Source organism: Manis javanica, chromosome 1 (assembly GCF_040802235.1).
Source record: "Manis javanica isolate MJ-LG chromosome 1, MJ_LKY, whole genome shotgun sequence".
NCBI lineage: Eukaryota > Metazoa > Chordata > Mammalia > Pholidota > Manidae > Manis > Manis javanica.
The window spans coordinates 217,996,192-218,023,873 of NC_133156.1; the positions used below are offsets into that span (position 1 = coordinate 217,996,192).

Genomic DNA, 27,682 nt, shown 5'->3' on the forward strand with positions numbered 1-27,682 from the left:
TAGAATGAGTTTGGGAGTATTCCCTCCTCTTTTCCTTTGGAAAACTTTAAGGAGCATGGGTATTAGGTCCTCACTAAATGTTTGATAAAATTCAGCAGTGAAACCATCTGGTCCAGGAGTTTTGTTCTTAGGTAGTGTTTTTAAATTTCCAATTCAATTTCTTTGCTGGTAGTTGGTCTATTCAGATTTTCTTTTTATTCCTGGTCATCCTTGGAAGGTTGTATTTTACTATAAAGTTGTCCATTTCTTCTAGGTTATCCAGTTTGTTAGCATATAATTTTTCAGTATTCTCTCATAATTCTTTGTATTTCTATGGTGTCCATAGTGATTTTTCCTTTCTCATTTCTGATTCTGTTGATGTGTGTAGACTCCCTTTTTTTCTTGTAAGTTTGGCTAGGGGGTTATCTATTTTGTTTATTTTCTTGAAGAACCAGATCCTGCTTTCATTGATTCTTTCTATTGTTTTATTCTTCTCAATTTTATTTATTTCTGCTTTAGTCTTTATTATGTCCCTCCTTCTCTTCACTTTGGGTCTCATTTGTTCTTCCTTTTCTTGTTTCATTAATTGTAAGTTTAGACTATTCATTTCGGATTGTTCTTCTTTCCTGAGATAGGACTGTATTGCAGTATACTTTCATCTTAGCACGGCCTTCTCAGCATCCCACAGATTTTGCAGTGTTGAATTATTGTTGTCATTTGTCTCCATATATTGCTTGATCTCTGCTTTTATTTGGTCACTGATCCATTGGTTATTTAGGAGCATGTTGTGAAGCCTCCATGTGTCTGTGGGATTTTCATTTTCTTTGTGTAATTTATTTCTAGTTTCATACCTTTGTGATCTGAGAAGCTGGTTGGTACAATTTCAATCTTTTTAAATTTACTGAGGCTCTTTTTGTGGCCTAGTATGTGGTCTGTTCTTGAAAATGTTCCATGTGCACTTGAGAAGAATGTATATCCTGTTGCTTTTGGATGGAGTGTTCTGTAGATGTCTATTAGGTCCATCTGTTCTAATACGTTGTTCAGTGCCTCTGTGTCCTTACTTATTTTATGTCTGGTGGATCTGTCCTTTGGAGTGAAGTGTCCTAAAATGAATGCATTGCCTTCTATTTCCCCTTTTAATTCTGTTAGTATTTGTTTCACATATGTAGGTGATCCTGTGTTAGATGCATAGGTATTTATAATAGCTATATCCTCTTATTGGGCTAACCCCTTAATCATTATGTAATGCCCTTCTTTATCTCTTATTACTTTCTTTGTTTTGAAGTCTATTTTGTCTGCTAAAATTACTGCAACTTCTCCTTTTTCTTCCTATTAGTTGCATGAAATATCTTTTTCCATCCCTTTACTTTCAGTCTGTGTATGTTTTTGGGCTTGAAGTGAGTCTTTTCTAGCCAGCATATAGATGGGTCTTCTTTTTTTATCCATTCAGTGACTCTATGTCTTTTGATTGGTGCATTCAGACTATTTACATTTAGGCTGATTATCAATAGGTATGTGCTTATTGCCATTGCAGGCTGTAGATTCATGGTTACCAAAGGTTCAAGAGTAATTCCCTTACTATCTAAGAGTCTAATTTAACTCAGTTAATATGCTATTACAAATACAACCTAAGGTTCCCTTTTTTTCCCTCCTTTTCCTTCCTCCTCCATCATTTTATGTTAGGTATTATATTCTGTACTCTTTGTCTATCCCTTGGGTGACATCTATTTAGCCTTAGGAACACTTTCATCTATAGCAGTCCTTCCAAAATGCACTGTAGAGGTGGTTTGTGGGAGGTAAATTCCCTCATCTTTTGCTTATCTGTAAATTGTTTAATCCCTCCTTCAAATTTAAATGATAACCTTCCCAGATAGAGTATTCTTTTTTGAGGCCCTTCTGCTTCATTGCATTAAATATATCATGCCACTCCCTTCTTGCTTGTAAGGTTTTGGTTGAGAAATCTGATGATAGCCTGATGGGTTTTCCTTTGTATGTGATCTTTGTTCTCTTCCTAGCTGCTTTTAAAAGTCTGTCTTTATCCTTGATCTTTGCCCTTTTAATTATTATATGTCTTGATGTTGTCTTCTTTGGGTCCCTTGTGTTGGGAGATCTGTGCACCTCCATGGCTTGAGAGACTATCTCCTTCCCCAGACTGGGGAAGTTTTCAGCAATTACCTCCTCGATGACTGTTTCTATCCCCTTTTCTCTCTCTTGTTCTTCTGGTACCCCTATAATGTGAATATTCTTCTGTTTGAATTGGTCACAGTTTTCTCAATATTCTTTCATTCTCAGAGATCCTTTTTTCTCTCTTTGCCTCAGCTTCTTTGTATTCCTTTTGTCTAATTTCTATTCCATTTACTGTCTCTTCTAGTACATCTAATCTGCTTTTAAATCTCTGCATTGTATGTTTCATTTCAGATGTGGAATTTCTTTATGGTTGAATCTCCATCTTAAATTCGTTCCTGAGTTCTTAAATATTTTTATGTACCTCCATGATCATGTTTATGATTTTTATTTTGAACTCTCTGGCAGATTGGTGTGTTCAGTTTCATTTGGCCCTTTTTCTGGGGTTTGTGAGATTTTGGTCTGAACCAGATTTCTTTGATGTTTCATATTTCTGTGTGGTGCCCTCTAGTGCCCAGAAACTCTAGTCTCTGGAGCTGCTCAGCCCCTAGTGTGAGGTTGTGGGTCATAGGGGAGCAACGCTGGTGCTTGGGGCGAGAAGAGACCTGTTTCCTGCTTCTCGGCTGCAGTGCCTGTCTCCATTCTCAGAGTCAGTGGGCCGATCACACAGGTGTAAGCCTCTGTGCTTCACGTCTGTAGCTGTTATAGGTGGGGCCTCCCTCTGGCTGGCCTGATGCCAGCACAGTGACTGCCGGTTTGCAACCAGGTGCTGGCAGGCCAGGAGGAAGATGCAGCAGGCTGCGTGTCACAGTGCAGGGCCTTGGAGCTGATTAGTCAGCCAGGGGGATGGAGCACCTGAAGCACCTCAAAGTTCCCAACCTGCTGGGCAGAGCACACCCAGACAGCCTTGTCCACTTATCTCTTCTCCTGCACAGCAAGCTCCATGCAAACCCCACCCCTTCAGCAGCGCTCTCGCTGCTAGGAAGCCTCTCAGACCACCCGCCTTTCCTTTTTCCCAGAGCGGCTGGATGTGGATTCCTGCCCTTCACAAATGGCCAGAATCTCAGTCTCTCCAGCACTCCGCCTGTACCAGCTCCCCAACCCCACCAACCTCCAGAGAACCACACATGCAGGTTTGTGCTCCAAAGCAGACCTCCAGGGCTGGGTGTTCAGCAGTTCTAGGCTTCCACCCCATCCCTGCTCAGTTTCTCTTCCTTCTGCTGGTGAGCTGGGGTGGGGAAAGGGCTTGGGTCTCACCAGATCAAGGCTTTGGTATGTTACCCTCTTTCATGACTTCTGCTCTGTTCATGAGGTCTACATGCAGTCTGGTGCAGCCTTCTTTCTGTTGCTGTTTTAGGGTTAGTTGTATTAACTATATTTTCATACTATATGTGATTTTGGGAAGAGTTCTCTTTCTCACCTCTCACACAGCCATCTTGAATCTCCTCCTGGGTTCCTTCCTTTTTAAAAGAAAAAATAAAGCAAATAGCAGCATTAGCAACACTATGTTTCTGTGGTAAGTTCTGGTTCAAGGGCAAATTTAGAATGGGAGCTGCAGCTGACCTCCCTGTAGACTCTTGTAACTGAATGGACTTCCTAAAGGCTACTGTAACAAAAGTGGGGAGGAAGCCCTGGTGGTCCGAAGGAGGCTCTCAAGTTTTCATATAGCTGCTTTGGAGATATCTATCTGCCTGAATTCTGTGCTCTTGCTCTGGGGACTGGTGGTATGTACGAGGGAGGTAATCTTCTGGGTTCAGTTTCTGCAGTTCTGGCTTAGGGATCTGGGTTATCTATAAGGTACAATAGATATGCAATAAGGTACAATAGAGTGTAGTGAAGTACCCTTTAAGCCTCTTTGACCCTATAGTTAATCAGTGCCCAGCATAGTGCCTCAGACACAGCAGAGTTTCATTAAAGTTGATAAATGAATGAATGTGTGAGTTCTGCCCACAGCGGAGGTTGCTCTGAAACCCATCCTTGAAACAGAGGGTGGGGATGGGGACACTTAAGGCTGAGGATCTGGGGATGAGGCCAAAATTGTATGCTGCTCAGAAGCCCATGATCCTTGGTGACATCATTTGCACATGCAGCTTTGTGTGTGTACTAAGCCAGATATCTGAGCCATGCTTCCTTGCCTTTCACTGAAACCAGGTTCTGTCATTGGCTGTCATTCTTTCATTCATCCACTTGTTATTCAACAAATATTTATTGAATAAATATTGTGTCTCTCATGTTTATGCAGGATTTTGCACTGAAGGAAACAGCCAAACATCTCTGCCCTTGGGGAACTTTTTGTATTAGTGAGTGTAATGCTAGATGCTATAATACACAAACCCCCGAAATCTCAGTGGATAACCACAAGTTTATTTCTTGCTCCTATGAAGTCAAATAGGCAATAAGGCTGGCGAGGAGAGTGCTCAGATCATCAGCATAGGCGGATGTGTGGTCTCATGGGCTGACTAGAAGTTCCTCACCCTGGTCACTGACAGAGAGCAGAGACAGTGGGAGCCTGAACATTGTGACTAGCACTTTCATCAGAACTCAATCATGTGGCTGCTTCCGCAGATAAAGGGGCTGGGAAGTATTGCTCTTGGCTGGGCAATGACATCACAGTTTAAATTCTTCAGTAGAAAAGGAGGGCATGAGCATCTGGTGGAAGGGAAGACATGTCTGCCATACTTACATTCTAATGGGTGTGAAAGACAGACAATAACATATAAGTGAGTACATTGTATAGTATTTCAGATGCTAATAAGAAGAATAAGTCAGGTGAGAGGAATAGGGGGTACAAACAACTGTAAAAATAAGTTTCTGCAGTGGCTCTTCATTGGGCCATATTGTCTGAAGCCAAATGTGAGTTGATCTTGTGCGTGAGTGTAGAAGTGATGATTCTCCATCCTGAAAGTGCTGGAGCAGCTCAGATTGGAAAGAGAGACATTACCTTATATCCAGATAACCCCACATTGTCATCACCACAAGTGAGCCCAGGGTTACACTGTTTATTGACTGCAAAAGACATTATCAAAACACGTGATAGATGTAGACAGGTAAAGGGGATTTAAATTTGTTCCTGGGCTTTTCTTATTCCTTGAGCTTTTGTGTACCTGCAGTACTGACCCAGGCTGAACTTCAGTTGGTTTTAGTTTTGATTCTGTGTCCTTTTTAGATAATCCCACCTTCTTGATTCTAAAAGGATCTACCTCTCAGATGTATATAAAAAAATCAAGGGCTGATTTCCCATAGTAATGGAGTAATGTGGCCTACTGGTTACGGTTACCCAGTATCAGTGGTAGAACGTTAGTTGGAAAGGAGCTGGTGAGGGAATTTGAATGTTGTTAGTAATAAATAGAATGATGGAAGAAAGTTCTGTATTTGGTAAAAGGCAGAAGCTTAGTCATTTCTGAAAATTCAATTCATTCCTTGCATTGTGGACTCAATCCAATAAGCATTTATTGATCCTTCTTATAGACCTGGCCCTATGCTAGGCACCAGTGACATGGAGTAAGCACAGTTTTGCTCCTGATGCCAGGCTCACTATGCAGACATGAAGTGACGACACTTCACCAACCAGAAGGCTGAATTTCAACTAGACGGAAAAGGGCCGTGAGTGCTAAGCTGACAGTCCTGTGTTTTATGCTGTGTAGTTAGTGAAGAACCATGAAAGAGATGATTTCTATTCTCTTTGGGGAGTGGGTGGCAGATGTAGAAACTAGCCCTTACTTGCCGAGGAACAGGTGGCAAGTCAACCTCTCCGACCCTCATTTGCTCTGTCTGGAAAAGGAAGATAATAATAACTGCCCTGCCCAACTGGCCAGAGTGTCACAAGGATCAAATGGAATGACATGCTCTTCAGATGTCAAAAGCTATGATTAGGACTGGTTCATTGTCTAGATGTCTGGGAGGACAGGGAAAGACTCAAGTGCTGGGCGGTGATGCTCTCAGAATAAATGTGTCTTTTATCCAGAATGGGCAGAAAAAAAGAAAAAAGAACCAATGGAATACTTTGGAAGAAAAGTGATTTTCTTTCCTTTCCAAGTAAAATTTGTTGTAAGTGAAGAAAATGAACGGCAGATGGCTGTAGGGTACAGATAACATGCACACCAGGCACCAGAGAGAGGGTGGGAGCCGACCAGAGCAGGCCTCTGCAGCCACAGCGACAGGTTGCCTACCAGCTGGTGGTGGGACTTGTGCAGGGAGGCAGGACCTGTCAGGACGTGCCTCATGGGGCACAGGCTCAGGAGCAGGAAGGGCTGTACACCTGTCGGCCTGGCTCTGGGTGCACCTTCGGAGAACCCTCCAAAGTTCTCCTGAATGGCTCCTCTCCAGGGAGCGCTTGGCCCGAGGGGAGCTCACTCTTCCAGGAATAGCTCTTGATAGCATTTTCTTCTCTTATCTCTTGTGATTTCCTGAAAGCGTTGTTCCCAGAGGGAAGCCGCTGGTGTACAGGAGGCCCTTAGGGCTTACCTGGCTTTTCTGTGGACTTTGGGGCTTCGCGTGCCAATGCAGTGCACATCATAAACCACGACACTGATTAGGGGCCTGGGGAAAGTGAAAGCGCTGAAATACAAGTTGCAGCCAGCCTATTCCAACACCACGGAATCCCATTAACTCAGCCCAAATTTGAAAATTCATCCCACTGTTGAAAGTATATACAGGAGATCCTCTGCTTGGAAAAAAAAATGTTTTTTTTTAGACTGTTTTTCTCTAATTTATAACATTTTGAAAAGTCACAGTGAAATACATGGTCACAAATATTTTGCTGAATAAGTAACCATAGTAAGTCAAAGTTTTTGTCAAATATCAGTGTTACAGAAATAAACTAGTTATTACCATTGTTATAGAAATAAAATCTGAATGGCAATCTTACTGAAAATTTATTTCATTTTTGCTTTTCAATGCTCCACAATAATGGAAAGGAATTTCATCTCCAAGTTAAGAGAAGGAGGCTGAAGTGGCTGAGTGGGGAGAAGTGAATCCGTACATATTATACAAAGCATCTGCTGTGGGTCACACACCTCTGTCCCATTTAATTCTCACCAGAGTGGATTCTTATAAAGGAAGTAGAGCCACCCCCATTTCATAGATGAGGCTACTGAGGCCAAAAGAGTGTTTTTTGCTAAAGGTCTTGCCTGCGGGCCTGCCCGGGGAGGTCTCTCCTTGTGCTCTAGGTGACACCCTGGACAGAGGACCGCTCATGACTCTGCTTAGGAAAGAATTTGTGGTCAGGTAGAACAGGTGCAGCAAGAAAGGAGTTCATTAACACATGAGTAGTAGTGAAGGGCAGTAGCCATGCAGAGAGTAGAAAGCAGTGAAGAGCAGAGGAAGGAAAGTTCATTGACATTTTGCTTGATGTAGGGAAAATCCCTTGTCAGCTCCTAAAGCCAGGGTCACCTGGTGTCGAGTGTCTGCTTGAATCTGCATGGCATGGGAAGTAAGCCCCTACCACCCCAGGGTTTGGGGGAACCACAGAGCACTGGATGGAGTGACATTATGTTCTGAGAACTTAGCAAAGGCAAAGGAGATTTTTGGGTGGCTACTGAAGAGCGTGGCCGTACAGCTGCAGTCCCGTCCGGGTCAACCACCCAGGCGGCAGGTGGTGGGAACTTGCAAGCCCCGATCAGAGCTCTCAGTAGCCCCTCCCTACTTATCTGAAGCAGGACAGGGGGAGAGAGAAGACTTGTGCTTAAGATGAGAAAATTGAATAAAGTAGCAAAATAACAAAGATATCGCTGGGAAAGGGGTCTCTTACTAACCTCCTGATGGGCTTGGAAACATTTGGAGACAAAACTCAAAATAAGCTGAGCAGCAAGAAAGTTTTATTTAAAGCAAAGCATACGCTTGAAGAAAGGGGAGTGTGGGCAGCCTCAGAGGAAAGGTGCACTTAAAGGCTTAAGATTTGGGTTTTTAAGGATTTCGAGAATGGGGTAAAGGGCCAGGGGAGCATAGGCTGATGTGTGGTCTCATGATGTCTGTCTCACATGAGAGACATTATGTCACCATCCATGGTTAGTCCTCTAGATATTCTGTAAGATAAACTTAACACAGGGATTTATTGGTCCTCTTCTTCTCCAAGATAATGGTTGCCCTCAAGCAGTGGGAACATGTAACTGAGAACTGTTTGCCCAGCCTTAAGATAGGGTCAGTTGGTGGCTAATCACCATAAAGTATGTTAGCAATCTTAACTCCTAATTCCCTGGCTTTTAAAAGGGAATCTTAGCCTTCAGAGGGAGTCCCTCCTGTTCTTACTATAGAATTTATTTCTCGGCATTTTTCATCATAGGCAGGAAAAATTAATCGCGGTGCTTGTCCCAAGCCCCCACACTCCCTCATCTCATAAGAGTGGTAGTAGTCAAGACAGCCTTCCTACCCTCCGGACCTGAGCTCTTTTCTCAGCCCTCCCCTTGACTTTGAGAGTTTCCTGGGATTTTGGCTAAAGACAGTCTAGGGCTTGCACAGCTTCCCTTTTAGTCATGGAGGTGAGAGCATGGACGGGAGAAATAACCCATAAAACAGCACCCCAGACTCAGCCTCTCTCCCTTCCTCCTTTCTTCTTCCTTTTAGCACAGATCCTTTTTTCATTGTGGAAGGCTCCACTGTACATTGTAGGGTGTTCAGTAGCCTCCCTGGCCTCTACCTACTAGCTGCCATCTCTCCCCCTTTGTGACAATGAAACATATTGTCATGGGAAGACCTCCTTCCCCCCTGAGTTAAGAACCACTATTTTATGGGGACCAACCATTCCAGGTTGTCCTGGTCTGAGACTTATCACAGGTTCAGTGCTAAAACCGGGATAGTTGGGACCAAAGTGGGATGACTGGTCACCCTCCAAGTGAGATTTCCTCTCCTGCTTAAAAAAAGGCTGTTTTGGGAGAGGGGCATTGTATTGACAATGTGATTGTCCTGGCAGTCCTCAGTTTCTCTGAGCTGCTGCTGTACTGGGTACATGCGCCTAATGCCCTCTTCTTTCCTGATGTGCCCTGCCAGGGGGAAGAAGTGACCTACTTCAGAGAGGCTGGCTGAGTAGCTGTGTGGGCAATTATAGGACTGAAGAAGGCAAAGGGAATACCCTTGTGTGTGCATGCATGTGTGCATGTGTGTGTGTATGTGTGCATGCGTGTGTGTGAGCTGGGAGGGACAGTGGGTGCTGGACTACAGATCGCCCACCGATACGGTTAGATGGGCTGTGTGTATATGTGTTTGCCCCAGGAGTTACTGGATCCTGGGTGGGGGAAGGTTTTTCGCTCTGTGTTAACTTGGCCTGTGCCTATGTGGTAGGCATGTTTTAATTTATTCAGCATTTAGAAATATTTTAGGGGTTACTCTGACAACTTATAAAGGGCATTTTCCTGACAGAAAGACATATAAGAGAAACCTTAATAATGGTTTCTTATCAGGATTATTTTTGCTGTGTTGTTGAGATTACATTTGCAATAGTGGTAAACATTTTGGTTCTTTGCAGATTTACGTAGCACTACCAGTGTGTAACATTTTTGTCCCTCAGCCTTCTGCTTTTGGTGTCAATCGCGTGCCCATTTACAAGATGAAAACAAGTGAGTTCTGAAGGCAGTAAGTGACATGCTGAGGTCATATGCTCAGTTTTGCCTCTGGATCACTGAGCTCCATGGCTTGTGACCTCTATATTCCCTGGACTGTGGGAGAATGTGTCCTTCATGTAAGTGCTGAATCTGGGTTGCTGTAACCCTACTGATGAGGTGACTAAGGGTAGAGGGGTGGAGGGTGTGAGCAGTTCTGTTGCCAGCTCTGACTGTGGCCCTACCCCCTTCTCTGTCGCCAGCAAGTGGAGGGGCGAAGCAGGTTCCTGAAGGCCGTGTCTGCGAGCAGCGGCCACCTGGTGCCCCGGCACTCCCCTTGCTGTGTCTGCATGCACTTCCTTCTGTGTGCTCTGACAGAGATGCCGGGGGTGTGACTTCCTGTTATGATCATGTGTGTTAACCTCAGTTATGTAAACTGGTGGCTTTTGCCAGGAACTTTCTGTTCTCCGGAACTCTAAGCTGGTTCCTTTCTATTGGCTGACTTTGTTTCATTTTACTGGAGTCGTATTTCTCAAGTTGCAGAGCAGTGATACCTGCCAGTGTCCTGGGAGAGTTCAGGGGCGCTGACCAGTGACAATGACAGCAGATGAGTTGGTTTTCTTTGTGAACGGCAGAAAGGTAAGCAGGAGCTGGCATTTGGTCTGGCCTCTCTGCTCCCGGAGAGGTATGGGTGTTCCTTGGAAGAGGCCCCTTCGTGTTTTCACTCTCTCCTGTTCTCTCTCACTCCGTCTCTTCTCAGTTTCTCCCTCTCGCTTCAGAGGTGTGGCTGCATTCGGGATCATACTGGAGAAAGGCCCTTCTCAGGGCTAGAACACAGGGCTGAATAGAACACAGGCTGACGGAGCAAAGGAGCAGGGGGGAAGTAAAGTGGGGAGAAAGGCCCCAGTGCTCCCTGCCAACTGTGCAGTGGCAGGACCGCAGACACCAAGCTGAGAAGGGCACAGCATTGTAGGTGAGCCTGCAGGTCACCCACCGTGCCTCTATTGCTTTGTTTAATCAGATGTGTCCTAGAGCTTTTGTTGTTCTCTTTACTGAGAGAAGGAACAGGAATGTGTTTTCTTGCTAGTACAGTATATCAGATGTACACAGCATCTAATTCTGATATTTCAGGTCTGTAAGAGTAACAGCTAACTTGTGTGAGGACATTTGTGACATCTTGTGGCAAACCACAAATTTATTTTCATTAAGAGCATGCTTCTCCCCACTACCCCCACACCTCCAGTTAGTATTATATAAAAATATTGCAAAGCTCTTCCTTCATAACAGTTGCCCACTTAGATGAACTTCACTGGTGCACATGGACATAGGGAAGGTGGGGTGGGGTGGGGTAGAGGGGGACTTAGGACCCGGGGGCCGGTCCTTGCAGCACTGCACAGGTGAGAAGCTTAGCCAGTCAGAAGGCAGGGGCAGGGATGGCAGGAGCACTGCATTGTCTATGTTCTCCTCTCATTTTCCCTGCATCACTGCTGAGGGGCTCACCTCTGCTTCCGTTCCCCACTTGGGAATGAAAGGGACAGCCAGGAGACAGCCATAGTTGCACAGTGTAAGTGGCCATGTGGACAGTGTGAGTGATGAATATTCCCAACGGCTTCCCAAAGAAGGGCTATTTCATTTATTTTGCTCTCTTGGCATTCTGAGTTGAGAAACTAGGTGACTTTTGAGGTAATTTTTGAGAATTAAAATGTGCATTGTAGGACGTGTAGTGATTAGATTGTCAGGGTGTGTTTGTGTGACAGGGCAGGGATTCCATGAGCCATTGCAGCATCAGTGCTCCAAGGAGTGTGGGATTCAGTTTGAGTGGTGCCGGCAGGCGGCACTGGGGAATGAGGTCAGCAGGTGCTCCGGGTTCAGTGTTGTCTGTGCTGATTTTTTTTCAGCGTGGGCATCTGGCAGGCAAACCAAGAGGCAGGGCAAAGCTTCTGTGTTGGTGGTTGTAAGACTCTTGCATTCAATGTTTCCAACAACTTCATCGCATTCACCGATTGTACTGTAGAGATATAAGAAGCAGTTGGATTGGCTTTCTAGAAGTGTCATACCAAGGCAGCTTCTGAGGAATTTTTCTAAGCAGTTCCTGCCTTGGGCGAGCAGCTGGATTCAGTGACGTCTAAGGCCGTGTCTTAATGCTAAGGCTTCGTTATTTACTGGGCCAGCCATCCATGTGTGGTAGGACAAGACCCAGCTCTTCTGTAGGGGTGGTTTACTGTGATGCACCAGATCTAGAAAGCACTATTACAAGAAAATCTGGTTTGGTGAAATTATTTTCCCATGTATTTTATTTTTACTTTAGGAAAGCAATTTACAGTTCCTAAATGATATCATCACATCAAATGCTGTTATCCCTGGAAGCTTCCAGTACTGTCAGTTTCTGTGATGCCTATCCATGTTTATAATTTATAAACATGTGGCCTCGAGAAATGCTGGAAAGATGTGGGGGTGGGGGGGCAATGCAAGGAATGATGTGGTAAAAGCAGTATTATGAAAACAAGACCAAGTAAGGAAAGCCCAGTCAAATAAAGTGAGTAAGTGTGTTCCCATTTCTATTCATTCTCAAGATGCTCTAGATCATTTGGTTCCTGGATATTGTGCAAAGAAGTCACCAAGGAAGCTGCTGGAATGTGGTGACTCACTCTTAAATGTGAGCCTCCTACTTTCCCTGTTTCAGACTGTTGTTCAGGTTTCATGTCCACTAGCTGGGGTCCTGCACAGGGTGTAAGACGCCAGTGGTCAGATCCCCTGAGGGCCTTCTGTGTTGGTGATGGGTGTTGGGGACTATTGTTTTCACATCCTCTTCTCTTCTTGAGGAAGGGAAAATGCTAGCCAGGATTTTGGATTCATTGTAGCAACATTCCTTTCAGAGGACAGGATTCTTGCTTTGCTAGCAGTCACGCTGTATCTGCTGGGGCTGTGCACTGGAGGAGTCTGACAGGAGCTGGCATGAAGGGTGCTGCTGAAGGTGGCCAGGCATGATCCCCGCAAGGAGCAGGTGCAGCTGCAGAGAGTCTCAGAGGGCTCTCCTCCCTCCCGCACATTTAGCAAGTCCCTCCCAGGCCTATGCCTGTGTGCTGTAAGAACTGGGGGGATAGGATCTCTAAGACCAGACATCTGCCATTCGGGAGCCTATGAATGAGTTAGAGAGATGGATCATGATGAGACAAAGTATTGTATTGCAAAACGTATTTCACAGAAAAGGATCCCCACTCCACACAGACTCTTTGGAGGTCCCATCACCTCCTGGAGTCCGTCTTTTGGGGGATGATTTAAACACCTCCAAACCCAGCTGTCTCATGCACGGGCTGTACATGGTCCATGGCCAACACGTCACATCCTTTGCTCTCCAAAACTCTGGGAGTGCACACTGACTCCAGTGCTGCCACTTCTTCAGCTTGCCTGGGAAACCTAGCCTTAGCTGTTGGCTCTGCCAGCCCACCATACCCCCTGTGCTGTGAGGCTGCATGTCAGCATCACGTGTCATGCTGTGGGAACCCTTCATGAAGTTTGAGGTGTGAGGCAGATACCTTATCTCCTCCACTGTGGGAGGATATGGTGTTCTGTCTAGAGAAACTCTTACAGGTTCTGTCCTGTAAGCATCCCATTCACCCACACCTTTTTACCTTGATGACATATGATGAGTGGTGGGACAGGTTTTCATGGATTTCCTTGGACAACTTGCGTTGGGAACTGGAACCTCACTTCGCAGACAACCTTTTCTGTCTTACTCCACATGACATTCACAGACTTTCCTCCATTTCTGGCATGTGTTAGTGGTGTCGACCATGACAGCCCAACACATACAAGACTCTGCTCCGAGCCCAGGCCTGCAGACTGGCTCTCTCCCAGCTAGAGTGTCCACCCAGGAGGCACAGCCAGAGATCCGTGTGCTGCCTCTCTCGGCTGTCTCCGGCATTCACAGGTGATCCAGCAGCTGGAAGTGACGTGACGTGTTCATCAGGAGGGGGCCGGGCCTTGGCGGGCCCAGCATGATAGGTGTGCCATCTGGGGGCTCTGGTGAGACCAGAGCTGAGCACTAACACGGAATTTTAGAACTGGAGGATATCAGCACATACATAGTTTGGCTTGTAGTTCATATGTTCATTCTTATGGCATTGTTGAGAAAAATACGTTAGCTTTCAGGATGTATTCAGCACATAACTATTAACTCTGCAAATTCTTGGGTGAACAGTGGCTAAGTGTATTCAGAATAAATTTTCCTTTTCCTTTTGTTTTTATAGGTGGTGGAGAAAAATGCAGATCCAGAAACAACCCTATTGGCCTACCTGAGAAGAAAGTGTATCCTGACTTTGGAGTGGGGCTGTGGGAAGGGGTAGTGGGGACTCATTCTCTAGGCTTTATGTCATTTTCTAGTGACTGCAGGGGAGGCTGTGAAGTGTGGAGGGAAGGGCACTGATTAGGGCTCCAGACACTCTGATTCAGCGGCAGCCCTGCCCCTCAGCAGGCTTGGGACCCTGGGCAGTCATTTGAGCTCCCTGGGTTCCCGATTCTAAGCTGCTAAATGAGGGTTATTCTTGATGTTTCTCCAGCTCCTTCCTGCAAGACTCATTACTCTGTAACCTAGTAAAGCCAAGGTTTACCCCTGAGCCTGTGAAATGAGCAGCTCAGGAGCCCTGGTGAGCCTCATGGCAGCTCCCTGCAGAGGGATGGGCCTTCCTCTGCTGACACATCCAGGGCTTCCTGGGAAGTCTGTCCAGCTTGGAGGAAAGGTCAGGGGGCGGGGAGTTTGTTGGGTGAGGGATGCCTGAGGTGGGGGACTGTGCAGAGGCACCGTCTATTGTGGAAATGGCAGGCCTGGGAGGCCTGGGGCGGAGGACTCCTGAGGGGGCCTTGCGGTGCCGCTCTTCACTCAGCGTGGGGAGGGTTTCTGGAAGGTCCCCCATACCTTTTGTTCTTTCAGATTAGGAATATATTCTGAGACCCTACAACAGCCTCAGGAAACAACGTAAAAACATAGGAGCTATGTATGTTTAACAGGAGCTAACAGTTAATGAGCTCTTGTGTGTACGTGGAGTTGAAGGTGCTTTGTGCAGGTTACTCACTTATGCCCACATCGGTCCCTTTGACAGAGGAGGAACGAGGCCTGAACATGTTAAGGCACCTGCTTCTCGCTCGTGTACTCTTGGCAAATGCTGGCAGAGCCACGCTCTTAACCTCTTATCCAAACTGAAAACTCTCCAGAGCTCGTTATCAGGGTGATGCTTGTCCTGACCTCTGTCAATGCACCCCTCTCCCTTCCAGAGGCAGACACGTCTGGTGGCTCTTTCTAGTGATGTATTTTTGGACAACAAAGGATTGTTTGAACATGCACTGAAGCAAGCCTGGAGTTTAGGGCCTTATCTTTGGTTTGCTAACCTCCTTTCAGATGGTAGCTGGCTCTGGTGTACTTTGTCCTGGATTGTCGATCTGGAGGGCAGGTCTGGAAGTTCACAGCACATGAAACTGGAGGCTCTTCTGTAGAGGCGCAATCACTCAGTAGGATCAGGGGACCTCATGGAACTCCATTTCCAGCCCATCTACCTGGGAGATCTGGGAAGAAAGGCTCATTCTCAGAGACTGTTGATATCAATTTTAGTTTTCTGAAGAAGTTTTGAAGGCCCTGTAGCCTCAGAAATTCCTGATCATTGAAAATGGCTAGTTTAAAAGTCAAATCTCAAATGAAATCTACAACCAAAAGTTGGTATGTAAATATGCATTCCTGTGGCTTATTGCTGACTGTGGTAAGTTTTTTTTATGGGAGTGCTGGGCGAAAGAGGAAACCTCAGCCTTGCCATCTGCCCTGGTTTGTGGAAACACCACCAGGCTGAAAGGACTTACTGAGGCTCTGGACTGCTGCCATTTGCCTTCGTGTGCCTCTTGAGTCATCTGAACTGCTGATAACTGCATGTATTCTGATGAGTGAAAAGAATAACTTAGGAGGTAGAAAGCCCTCCGCAGATGTGTCTTGGAAGAGGCAGTGGCAGTGTGAAGGAGGAGCCCCAGATCTGGAGGCAGATGACTGGGCCCTAACATTCAAGGTATATGTGAGTGTGTAACCTTGCGAGGCTCACATTACTCCTGGGTCTCAGTTTTTTGTTTTTCTCTCTTTTTTTTTTTGTTCATAGTCTGTAAGGAAATAATAGTTCCTACTGTACCTGCCAACCGACTTGCTGTGAAGATCAAATGGGTTCCTGGGTATAAGTGCTTTTCAAGTATAAGATGCTGTATCATTGTTAGTTATTAGTGTAATCATGAAGATGAAAGAAGTGACTGGGTGATGCTGACCCCGGATCCTTCTGTCTTTGGTGGATGGCTCAGAGACTTGCAGGCCTGAGGGGAGAGAAGCAGCAGAGCCCATGTGTTTCCAGGAGAATTGCTGCCATGATTGCTGGTCTCTAGAATAACCTGTTGTTTAGACACTTTTACAAACACAAAGTGTCAGATTATTTCTGCAAGTGTACCTAAGAGATGGCACCAGTATTGATCCCTGACCTCAAAAATATCTCCATATTGATTTCTATTCACATAATCCTATGGGCTGGATATGCAAAAGTCCGTGGTCTAGCCTTAATCAGCCTGTGAAAAGTCAGGGCTCAGTAGGTCCCCGAGAAGATCATTGTCTCATTCTGGTCTGAGGGCCTTCATTGCACACCCACCTGGGACGATGTGAGGGCTGCCCCATGTGCTGTCTTTGAGATGCCTGGTCCACCAGCCCAGTGAGAAGATGGGGTTGGCAGCCTATACAACCATGCTGGGGAAATCCCAAGCCTAAGGAGTGGAAAGCAGTAGAACTTGAATCCCAAGGGATACTTGGGTGCTGTCCAGTGGGACCCTTCTGTGCAGCGATGTCCCATTTCCTGCCTCCCTGGGATGCAGTGCTGCCTCTCTGAGTGAGGAGGCTGTGTGGGTCTCTGCCTCTCTGGGTTGAAGGGCTTGAGCTTCTGTGAGGCAGCAATGACTCTATACTCGCAGCTCTGCCTAGGCATTTCCCAACGGCTCAGCAAAGACCCTTTTCTCTGAGTTCATGTTCCTTATCTCTTGACCTTCCAGTGGGGCTGAGTGGGACCAAACTGGGCTGTGGAGAAGGGGGCTGCGGGGCCTGCACAGTGATGCTTTCCAAGTATGATCGGCTCCAGAACAAGATTGTGTATCCTTTGCTTGCTGCTGGTCACCCGTGCAGGGACCCTGATGCAGGGGTCAGCTTGTGAGTGAGTGTGTGTGTCTGGGTATGTGTGCATGCACATGTGATCTTTCTGAAGTGCGGACTCTTCACATGCCATGAAATCATTCCACAGTTTCCACTTCCCCCAGGGTAAAGTCCCCGTCTCTGCTTACCATGGAAGGCCCTTTACAACACATGCCTCCACTCCTGTCCAGTTTTTTCTCTTCATGGGTCCAACACTCCATTCATGCTGAGACAGTTGTGAATTATTGGCCCTCCATGCCCACAGTTTTCTCAGTCTTAGCTGAAAGTGTTTCCTGAGTCTTGAATGTCCTTTCTTCCAGGACGTCTCTACCTGGCTAACTCTTACTAGCTCTTTAGACAGGACAAAATATCCCCTCCTCCAGGAAGCCTTCCTTGACCTCCCAAGATTAGCCCCTTGTCTCTGCTGGCCCCATAGGCTGTAAGATACTTGAACTGCATCATCACACTGGCTTCTCTTTTTCTGGGTTGACTGCAAGCTGTTGAAGAACAGCAGTTTCATCTTATTCACCTTTATTTCCTGCACCCTAGGAGGAATTTCTGCCTGGTCCATGGTTGTCACTCATTAACACATGTGGACTGTGTAGTGAGTGAGCGACGAGAAAAGAATGAATGTAAGGAAGCTCTGTCTCAGAGGGTGTGTCTCCTGCTCTCCGGGGATCTTCCCCACCCTTCTCCCCACGAGGAATGGGAGAGAGGGAGGCGGGTGAAGGCAGGAAGGCCAGCGTGACTGAACGGTCTGAAATGGAAGAGGGTATGGAAGGGCCCCCAGAGAAAGGAGCACATACTGGGCCTGGTACCTGCCAGAATGTCCTCTTGACTAAGCCTTCTGGGCCGGGCTTTGAAAGAGGTGGCTGGGGGTGACCCTGGCTCCCGTGCTCCAGCCCAGAGGCCGTGAGTGCGCTGCTGCCTACCCCACAGGACTCTGCAGGGGCCCGCGCCACCACAGGGAGTGTGAGGGCTTCCTTTGTCCGTGCAGAGTCTGGGGTAGAGAGGCGAGGTCACCTTTAGAAGGAACCAGAATATAGGGCAGAGTGAAGAGACATGGCACAGAGCATCACAGGGTGTTCCGGGTGACCTGAGTGGACAATGGAATGACCTTAATCTCAGTTTCTAGCCACTTTTCTGCCAATGCCTGCCTGGCCCCCATTTGCTCCCTGCACCATGTGGCCGTGACAACTGTGGAGGGCATAGGGAGCACCAAGTCAAGGCTGCATCCTGTGCAGGTAACTGGAGGAGAGGGTGGCTCCTGCCAGGGCTCTGAGTTGCTCTGGCCTGTCGGGCTAAGTGTCGCTGCCTGGGCAGCGGTCGCACTGCGGCCTGGCCATCTCCCCATCTCCTCAGGGGGCTGTGAGGCAGAGAGAAGAGGCGCCCAAACCTGAAGCTGCCTCCTGTGGCTGGGGTGGAGGTGACATTGCTTGATCCTGAGGGTACCACCAGACCTGGTGGCCAGGCAGGCCAGCTTTGCCAGAGGGAAGAGGGTCAGGGGACCATCCTCACCTTACACCCCAAGCACCTTCTTAGATTCAAGATTCCAAAGGGCAAGATTCTGTGCCCTTTGATGAGAAGCCCATTTATTTCCTGCTTCCGCTAATGGTAATTCCACTGCCAGGCCTCCACTCTCAAAACGGAGGTTAGTAAGGGCTGGTAAGAGAGTGTCTGGTCATGTATCTGGGTCATACAGGTGTCTGACCAAGGCTTTCTCCCTGATGGTATCAGGTCAGCTGGGAATGGGTTAAAATGAGGAATGCTGTTGGGAAGAGCGGGTAGTAGTCTGGGAGGTTTTGTGGGGACAATCAGGTGCTCTTAGGCAAAGTGGAAACAATGGGAGTAGAGCACTGTGGGAAGGAAAGGCTTTGTTTCCAGTCCTTGTTTTTTGAGGTCTTTGGGAGATTATAGTCACAGAGCGTGCCATCAGGAAGCTCAGGTCTGAGTCGTCCCGACTATTTGAGGAGATATGTTGTTCAGAGCATGCCTTCCTTGGGCCCCTTCTGTGAAACTTGGGTCGAGGGCCTCTGGCTGAGCAAGCTGATGGTATCCTTGGGAGGAGCATCTTGAACCAGTCTTGTGAGGTCAGAGCAGGGTTGGGTGGGATTGTGTCACCTCTGTGGCTTCATTTCTTAGGCAGCAAAAAAATATTACTAAACTTGTCCAACTTGCAGGAGATGTGAGGGGGTTAATTGGAGCTTATAATTTTCTTTGAAATAAATAGATGAAGGAAAGAACTTTCAGCACTAGGCTCATACCTGCATAATCAGGCTTAATCCCTGCCTTGTCAGTAGTGCAGATCCTCCTTCCAGACATACTTGTTTTGGCTCCAAATAAGTTGTAGAGCCAAATTCCACTCCTTTTCATTCATTTATTTATTTTCTCGTGGCTTCCATGACACTACTCTTCCCTCATTTTCCTCCCCATCCACGTTCGGACCGTGTGTGGGCTCCTCATCTGCAGTCTGTAACTGCTGTGTGCCCAGGGCTCTGGCCTGGGCCCTGTCCCTTCTTCACACCCTCTCTGGGTGAGTTTACTACCACCCACAAGCAAATGGCACTCATGTTTGAATCTTCAGCTTTGACCTCTCCTTTGAGGTTAAATCTGTATTTCCAGCTAGCTCCTTGACATCATGATATGGTTGTGTAATCTCAAAGTTAACAAACCCTATTCTCGGCCTAACTTCTTTCTTCCCCAGTCTCTCCATCTGAGACAATGGCAAAAGTATCCACCCAATTGTTCAAGGCAAAAATCTAGGCATCACCTTTGATGCTCTCTCATTCACCACACCCAGTCTGTCCAGAAGCACTGCCTACTCTATTTCCAAAAGCTACAATTAAACCTTCACTTTTTTCTCTGTTTTCTTTACTGTTGCTTGGATGAGCCATCATCTCTTCTTGCCTGGACTGCTACAAGTGTCCTGGTCCTGTTTCTATCCTTGTCCCGTATAATCTGTCCCCCACCCAGCAGTGAAAGAGATTCTTTTAGATCATACCATGTCCTGCTGAAAATCCCTTTGTAGTGTCCCATCACACCCAGAATAAAACTCTGGATCCCCACCCTGGTTTGAGGAGCTGCATGATCTGGCTGCTGCCTGTTGCCCCGCCGACTTCTCTTGTCCCACGGAGAAGGCCCACATTGGCCTTTTCTGCAGCTCTCACGCACCAGGATTTTGCCCTTGCTGTGCTTGGAGCCCTTGCACTTGCTGTTTCCTTTGCCTAGAAGGCACTCTTCCTGGATCCAAGTCATGCTATCAAACTCAACTTAAAGGTCCACTTTTCAGAATGGCTGTTTCTGACCATGCCAAGCAGTCGCTAGTCTCTCTGGGCCCTGTCACCCAGCACTAATTCTCTACATTGTTCTGATCTCCACCTGGAATTTTATTTGTTGCTCTTTGTCAGTATTTCCTCTGCTAGGATGTGAGCTTCATGAGAACAGGGACCTCACCTCTCTTCTTCACTGCTCTGTCCCCAGTACCTTTCCCATGCCTGGCACATAGGTTCTCAGTGCCTGTTTATGAAATGAATGAATACATGTGCTAGGCACTGTGGATACATGACTCAGGCAATTTTTACTTAACATGAATACCAAAAGATGCTCCCAAGAGATAAAAAATAATGTGGACCTGGAGAATCTCCTTGCAATAAAAGTCTTGCAGGTTTGAAGGAAAATTCTGTGATAGTCAGTGCATGTAGCAAATTCTTTAAGACACATTTCCCAATTTTTATGTCCCCACTGGGCTTCAAGGGTTTCTTTCACTTAGGGCTATTGTAGTATTCTAGTTTGAAATAAAATGCATTCAGTTAGCTCTTAATAAAATGCTGGTTGAATTGGATTGCAGGGTAGTGTAGTTAAAAGAATATGACAGAGCTCTTCCATTCACCATGTGTTCTTGGATAAATCTTAAGGCTCTGGGCCTGCTTCTTCCTCTGTGCAATAAGGGAGATGAAAGGTGAGAAGCCCCTTTTGGCTCCAATAGTCACTGTCCTCTGAAGGAGCTTTCTTTTTAATAACTAACATGGTTGACCATCTACTATATGCCAGGTATAAAATTAAGAGTTTCATGTGAATTACCTCACTGAATCCTCACCACAGCTCCAGAGTAAGTGTGAGGGTGGTCCTTGTCATACAGATGAGGAACATCTGGCTCAGACAGGCTTGGTAACCTGGCCAAGGTCACAACTGACATTAGGATTTGACTTGTGCAGTGACGGCTGCCTCACGCTGCCTGTCTACATGGGCTGGCTTCAGTTGAGTCATGTAGAGAGTCTGAGAGGGGTTCTGCCAACACAAGTGTCTGTGTCATCTGTCCCTTTTAGGAAAGAATTGCCAAAAGCCATGGCTCTCAGTGTGGGTTCTGCACCCCTGGAATTGTCATGAGCATGTACACGCTGCTCCGGAACCAGCCTGAGCCTACCATTGAGGACATTGAGGATAACTTCCAAGGTATGAGTCTTGAGGCACAGCCTAGGAGGACGAGTGGCAAATGGGTCTCTATGGAGGTCAGGGCAGGGCCAGAGGGGAAGCCAGGAATGGGCTCAGAGTTCAAGGTGCTACCCTCTGGAGGAGGGGGTCAGGCTCCAGTGTGGTGGCTCAGATCTGCTGGAAGGGCAGCCCTCTCTTCGTCTGAAGAGCCCTTGGATGCTCTGGGGACCCCCTGGGTCTCCCATCTGAGTTTTTATCTTCCCCAGGTTTCTCCTTGCCCTCATCCAGTGCAGGGAGTGGGGACAGTGGGGGGGCTGACACAGGGCATCATTTGGGAGACACCCCAGAGGCTAGTCACATGACTTTCTTCCCACTCAGTGCTCTCCAGAACAGCTTTCTGCAGGGCAAAGGCCACATATGATCAGGGGGGCCATGATTCTGATGAACGCTGGGCAGGGACGGGCTTCCCACTCTGCCCTCTGAGTGGGCCCAGGAGCTGAACCAGGTGTCTGTTCCTTTGAATTGAATAGAGAAGGCTCCCCATCCATTCACCACTTCAGTCTGTCATTTATTCAGTCAGTTATATTGAGTTCCATCATACGGCAGGCAGTCTGCTGGTACAAGGGACACAGAGGTGAAAGAGTCCCTCCTCAGGGAGTGCACACTCTGAAGGAGAAGGGAGTTCAGGAGGCAGTTTGGTAAGCTCACTGTTACAGCCATGACTAGCCACCTTGGGAGCCATTAGGAGGAGCATCTAATCCAGTTCAGGACTTGTAGAAAGCCTTCCTGAAGAGGTGATACAGGAATACAAGGAGGAGGGACAGTGTCCCAGGCAGAGTAGAGGGAACACTGAACAAGCCCATAGCAGCCACAGACCCCTCACCTGCTTTCTTCCTTGGCCCCAGGAAACCTGTGCCGCTGCACGGGCTACAGACCCATCCTCCAGGGCTTCCGGACCTTCGCCAGGGTAAGTGGGGGGCCCAGGCCAGCAGTGGCTCTGCTCCTGAAGCAGCAACACTCGGGACTCACAGTGGGGAGGGATGCCAACAGCCTCTGGATTACTGAGAAGAGAAAACAACCAGCTGGCAGGTCCTCCCGCTGCAGATGCCTGGCACAGCATTGGACTCTGCCATTTCTATTCAGAGGGGTCTCATCAGGAGCACAGGGACTTCCCTTCCAGGGAAGGCCCGGGGAGAGCTGGTTCCTGGGAGAGGCATGTTGCCCAAGAGCTACTTCCTTCTAGGCAGCAGAGTTTGGCAGCTTTCCTTGGAGACTGGCACTCTCAGCCTATGGCACAAGTGCTGAAGGTGTCATTTAAAGCAACCCAGGCTGACTCAGCAGCCACACCCCACCTTCTTCCTCTCCAAGCTGTTTTCTGCAGATGGCACTCTGCTGACCTTATGAAACTGCTAATTAGATCTTCTGATAGTTGTGAATGCCTGCAATGTTTAGATAACTGAGTAGAAAGCCACAGCCGGGGTGTGTGGGCATTACATTGATGATATAAACACAGACACGTATCTGCCATCTGGCAAGGAGGATAGAGGGCTGGCCTCTCCTTTTTTTGTGTAATCTCCCAAGAATGGACCCGATTCCCCAACTGAATCAAGTTGATCTTGACTCTAATCAAACTATCTCATCTCCGTTTGATTCTGGGTGGAGGTGGGAGTAACAGACTCCTATGTTTTTCACTGACCTTTAGTGTTGCTACTTTATGAAAAGGAGTGTTGTGTCTAGATACCCACAAAGGGGTGGAGATGGACATGGGCCTATAGGGGTGGAAAACACTATGCCCGTGAATGCTGTTGATGATGAAGAGCCAAGGAGGTGTGGATTTGAATGAAATGCTTGAAGGCGGATTTAGAGCCTGCAGACCTGTATGTGAATCCCATTTCATCACTTAAATGATGCATGACCTTGGGCAAATTTCTTTGTTTTTAAGATAGGCATTATAATAATACCTACCTTACAGTGTTTGTAGAAATTCTTCTTGTAAAGCCCTTAGGATAATGCTGCTACATCTTAAGTATTAGATAAATGGCAACTATAAATTATGATGCTGGTACATTTCCTCCATTACTCAATATCTGATCTTCATAAATTGCTCAGACTTCCCTGAAAACCAAGGATTGTGAATCATACCCATATTAATTTCACAGGCTGCTTCTCTAAGAGACTTAATCTAACCAACCCTCCTAGTTTCTCAAAAGAAAAGGGGTTTTGAGTGTAACTGACAATCATGCTCGTTCCCAGGGTCGGGGTTTATCATCACTGAAATGGTTCCTGTATCACTGCACTGGCAGCGCCTCTCTCAGTCCGGCTGCCAGTGGTGCAGAGCAGGGCAGAGCCGAGTGCTGCTTAGCATTATTCCCTGGAGACCCCCAAGACCTTTACCCAGAGCCTTTTAACTCTTTTTCTACATACAGTTTGAACAAATCTGGTTCTATTGTTTTCATGCCCAGAACACATATTAGAAAAGGGTGAGGAGGGTGTGCTTCAGGGAAGTACACTGTTCACAGCGAGCAAATGGCAATGTCCATCTAGCAATAAGGAAGGAAACAGAAGAACCATAAACATAAGCTTAAGCTCAGCAGTCAGCCTGCTGAGGAAAGCAAAAATCTCTGAGGGAAAAACCGTGCCATATCCAACGTCAGCAGACCTTGAGGGAAGTGGTCCATTATTGGACATCACAATAATTTATGTCATGAACACATTGATGAGTTATCAAGAAAAAAGATTGAAGACACTTTATCTGGAAAATGTACTCTGGTGAAATACATCCTTCCCCACAAGGACCCTGTGAATGACTGATGACTTACCGTGTGCAGGTTCCCTGCACTCAGCTTAAGGCCTGGCGATTCCCCTGCATCACTCCTTCTCTAAGAAGGAGGATGAGAAGAGGCACTAAAGGACCTCTCTCTCTCTCTTTCTCCTTTTTGTTTAAATTCAGAGAAGGGTGAGGTGGTTGTGAGGAGGTCCAAAATAGAGTAGCTCTGAGATCCAGTGGCAAAGCTGTCAATGCAGGAGGGGTCTGCGTGCAGGGCAGCAAGGGAAGGGAAGGTTTCTCCCCCGGTGCTGAGGCTGACGTGCTTTCAGGTTCTCCAAGTCCACACCTGTGGCCTTCATGGCCCTCTGAGAGCTTTCTTGGAGACAGTAGTGGGCTGTGACCCATCCTTTGGGAAATGCCAACACAGACTGATGTCTTCTGTGATTCACATGCAGTAGAGCTGCCCCTGGGCCTGCTCTTCCAGGAATCAGCTACCTTGAAAATATGCCCAGGACTGGCTTTGGTTTTACCCACTTTTGTGTCTTAGCACAACTCTGTGATTTTGTAGTGTCTCCTGAGGTCCTGAGCTGATACTCCTGCCATTCTGGTGCAGATCGGTCAAGCGAACATGCCCCTTCCCCACCCTCAGTGCCACGGATCTGGGAGGCAGCGCTTCTCTCCTCTGCGCTCTGCCATTGGCACCCTGAGAGGTCCCGAGAAGTCCCTTCCTCATAGGCTGTGGGTCCCCAGGCCGGAACAGTTCCTCTGAAACAGGCTCATAGTGAGGAGTGAAGAGTACTCAGCATTCCGGCAGGAAGTGCCTAGTAAATAGCAGTGAAGCCATTAGGTGCCCTTGCTGGACGCATCTCTGAACCCAGTGCTGGTCTCGGACATCCTTGGCAGGAACCCCACAAAGGCAGTATTCTGAGAGGCACCCATCCAGGCCCCACAGAACCCGATTGATCTTGAATGCTGAGAAAACCAGTGGGAATTTTTTTCATGGGGGCTTATTAAGAAGCAACACTAAGGGGGAAAAATGGGCATAAAGATATGTTTTGATAAAGTAGGACCTTACTTTTATGGAGAAATTTTCTTAAAATAAAGTTTCCTTGATGCTTCGAGGAGAGACCTTACTTGATTTTTCGTGAGTTCTTTAGTCTTTTTTAACTAAGCAAGAGAAAGTAGTTAAAGCATAGGCCTTACCTCTAAGCAGAGGCAAAAGGGATGGGATGGGGGGTCTGCTATTCCTGTTGATGGTGCACTAGGTATCAGAGGTAGATTTCATTGCATATTAATGATCTAGGTTCTTGGGCTTCTGTGAAAACTCTGCAAATTTTTTGTGCCAATGTTGGTCATCTCTCTAGGACGGTGGATGCTGTGGAGGAAAAGGGAGCAGCCCGAACTGCTGTATGAACAAGAAGAAAGACCAAACCGTAAGTGGGTCCTTCTGTCCCTGGAAACATGGGGGCCAGTCCCAGCTCAAAGGGGCCGGTGGGCCCTTGCCACACTCTCGGCAGTGGTGGCTGGAAGAGGAAATGGTTGTGCCCAGGCTGCAGGGGCAGTGAATGTCCACTCAGGTCAGCCCTGGGCGCTCGGCACGAGGCCCTTGCTCCTGCCTTCCAGGAGCTGCCTGCCGTCCCCCCAGGCCTCTGAGAGTCAGACAAGCTCGCCTGGACAAAGGGCTGGGTGGGTGCCACAGGGCATTTTAAAGGAGGGGGGACCGAACTGCCCATCTTTCCCCACAGGTCACTCTCTCGCCATCTTTATTCAACCCAGAGGAGTTCATACCCCTGGATCCCACCCAGGAGCCCATCTTCCCCCCAGAGTTGCTGGTAGGTGATGCCCCAGGGCAAGACCCAACCAAGGCTCTGTGCCATGAGCCTCTGGAGACTGGCTTTATTTCATACCCATTGGGACGTTTGTGTCCTCCTTGTCCCCTAGGCTTCAGCCTGAATTTCCCTTTGACACCCAGAGGTCAGGTCCCCATCAGTCCTCCTCCTGGGACCCACACTTCTCTCCTCGCACATGTCACTCTGAGGACAGGGAGTGTATCTCTGGCACACCGTGTATAGTAACAGGTGTTCTAGAAGCATCTGCTGACGTCCTGGCTACATCTCATGTATAAGCCCATAAGCAACCCATTCTCTCTGTGAGCAGTCCATTTACTTAAGGAACAAAGAGCTCTACTCCCAGGACGTAGTCCATGGCTTGCACCTCTGCTTTAAGGAGACTTCTCATACCCACTTTCTCCCCTTGATGATTCTGCCCCTTCACCCCAATATTTCTGAAAAGAAAGAATCAAGCCACTCTTTGCAGCAGTCTTCCAGAACATATTTCCTTGAAAAAACTGTCTGTTTGACCTGGGATTTTTGCTCTCCCAGCCCTACACCACCCTTCTCGCCCTGGAACCAGCCCTCCTTTGCATTCCCTCCTGACACTCCTTCCTTTGCCACCGCTGTCCCCTCCCACATCTTGTCTGCTGTACCTCCTAGGGACTGTAGGGGCCATGCAAGAAACCTGGGCCTTTGGTCAGGGCAGTTCAGGTCACCATGTGGCAGGTGACCTCAGGCCAGTCCCATCCTCAAGTCTGATCCTCCGGTCTCTCCGTCGCCTGCAGAGGATGCGGCTGCTCCTTCCCAGAGGTCTCCTAAAGGTGGAGTGAGATGGTGTGTGGAGCCTGCAGTGTGGGTCCTTCCTTGACACATAGCAGTGCCCCTGGCCTCTCCCGTGGCTGTATTTTCATTCTGAATTCAATATGAGACAACCAGTAGAAGAGCTGATCCCACTGTGGTTTAAAGCAGCTCATCAGGGGGATGGCAGTGAGGAAAAGGGACAGTGCAGTAAGCACCCTACGTTTTCCAGAGGCTGAAAGACGTCCCTCAGAAGCTGCTGTGTTTTCAAGGGGAGCGAGTGACCTGGATCCAGGCCTCAAGCCTGAAGGAGCTGCTGGACCTCAAAGCGCAGCACCCCGAGGCCAAGCTGGTGGTGGGAAACACAGAGATCGGCAAGTGGCTGCCGGGGGCCCCATCTAGCTGGTTCAACCCCTTCCTGGCTGTCCTCTCCTGCCCATCGTTTCATTAATGGGGGTAATAATACTCCTCAAAGTGTCATTCTGACTATTAAGTGGGATCCTTGCTGATTGTTCCCCATAAATGCGTACAGAGTGCCAGCCCTGTGCCAGATACTTTAGGAGGAGCTGGGGTACCAAGATCAGTTGGTCCCAGTTGTTTCCCTTGAGTATCTCCCCATCTAAGTGAAGAGGGAGCAACGTAGGTCAAGTGTCTGGGTCAGTGCTTGACAGATGTTAGGGCTTCCAAAAATTTGACTCTCTTTCGTGTCCCACCTTTTGGGGTGGGGGGTGCTGTGGTAAGACAGACGACCATCACATGATGTGACATGCTTAAACAGCCAAGTCCAGGTTGTGGGAGACTCCTGACTCTGGTTCTGGAATAAGCCTGCGAGCCCAGGGCTCTTACTGGAGAGAAGGGCCTGGCTCTGTCTGTGCTGACAGTGCACAGAGCTGGCCCCACCCTGTGAGCATCAGTGCAATAGAGTCCCTGGCTGCAGTAATGTGACACACTGGGACAGCAGGGTGGCCTGTGAGTTTTGCCTCAGATGATGGAATCCTGATGGCCCATGTAGCCATGGGCTGAG

At 47.7% G+C, this 27,682-nt stretch overlaps 1 protein-coding gene across 3 annotated transcripts in view; it reads left to right on the forward strand.

Moving 5' to 3' along the window:
- The first annotated feature begins 10,095 nt into the window (after window positions 1-10,095).
- XDH (xanthine dehydrogenase) overlaps window positions 10,096-27,682 on the forward strand; it is a 51,105-nt gene continuing 33,518 nt past the window's right edge. The window contains exons 1-9 of one of the 3 annotated variants that reach the window (XM_017671513.3): window positions 10,096-10,274; window positions 13,886-13,943; window positions 16,695-16,791; window positions 17,966-18,074; window positions 21,156-21,282; window positions 22,167-22,228; window positions 25,393-25,461; window positions 25,774-25,860; window positions 26,891-27,032. In XM_017671513.3, coding sequence (XP_017527002.2) covers window positions 10,233-10,274; window positions 13,886-13,943; window positions 16,695-16,791; window positions 17,966-18,074; window positions 21,156-21,282; window positions 22,167-22,228; window positions 25,393-25,461; window positions 25,774-25,860; window positions 26,891-27,032 — 793 coding nt within the window. In that variant the 5' untranslated portion in view covers window positions 10,096-10,232. Of the gene's footprint in view, window positions 10,275-13,885; window positions 13,944-16,694; window positions 16,792-17,965; window positions 18,075-20,430; window positions 20,495-21,155; window positions 21,283-22,166; window positions 22,229-25,392; window positions 25,462-25,773; window positions 25,861-26,890; window positions 27,033-27,682 lie in introns of all 3 variants that reach the window. The other 2 variants (XM_037009395.2, XM_017671514.3) reach the window with 2 other exon arrangements.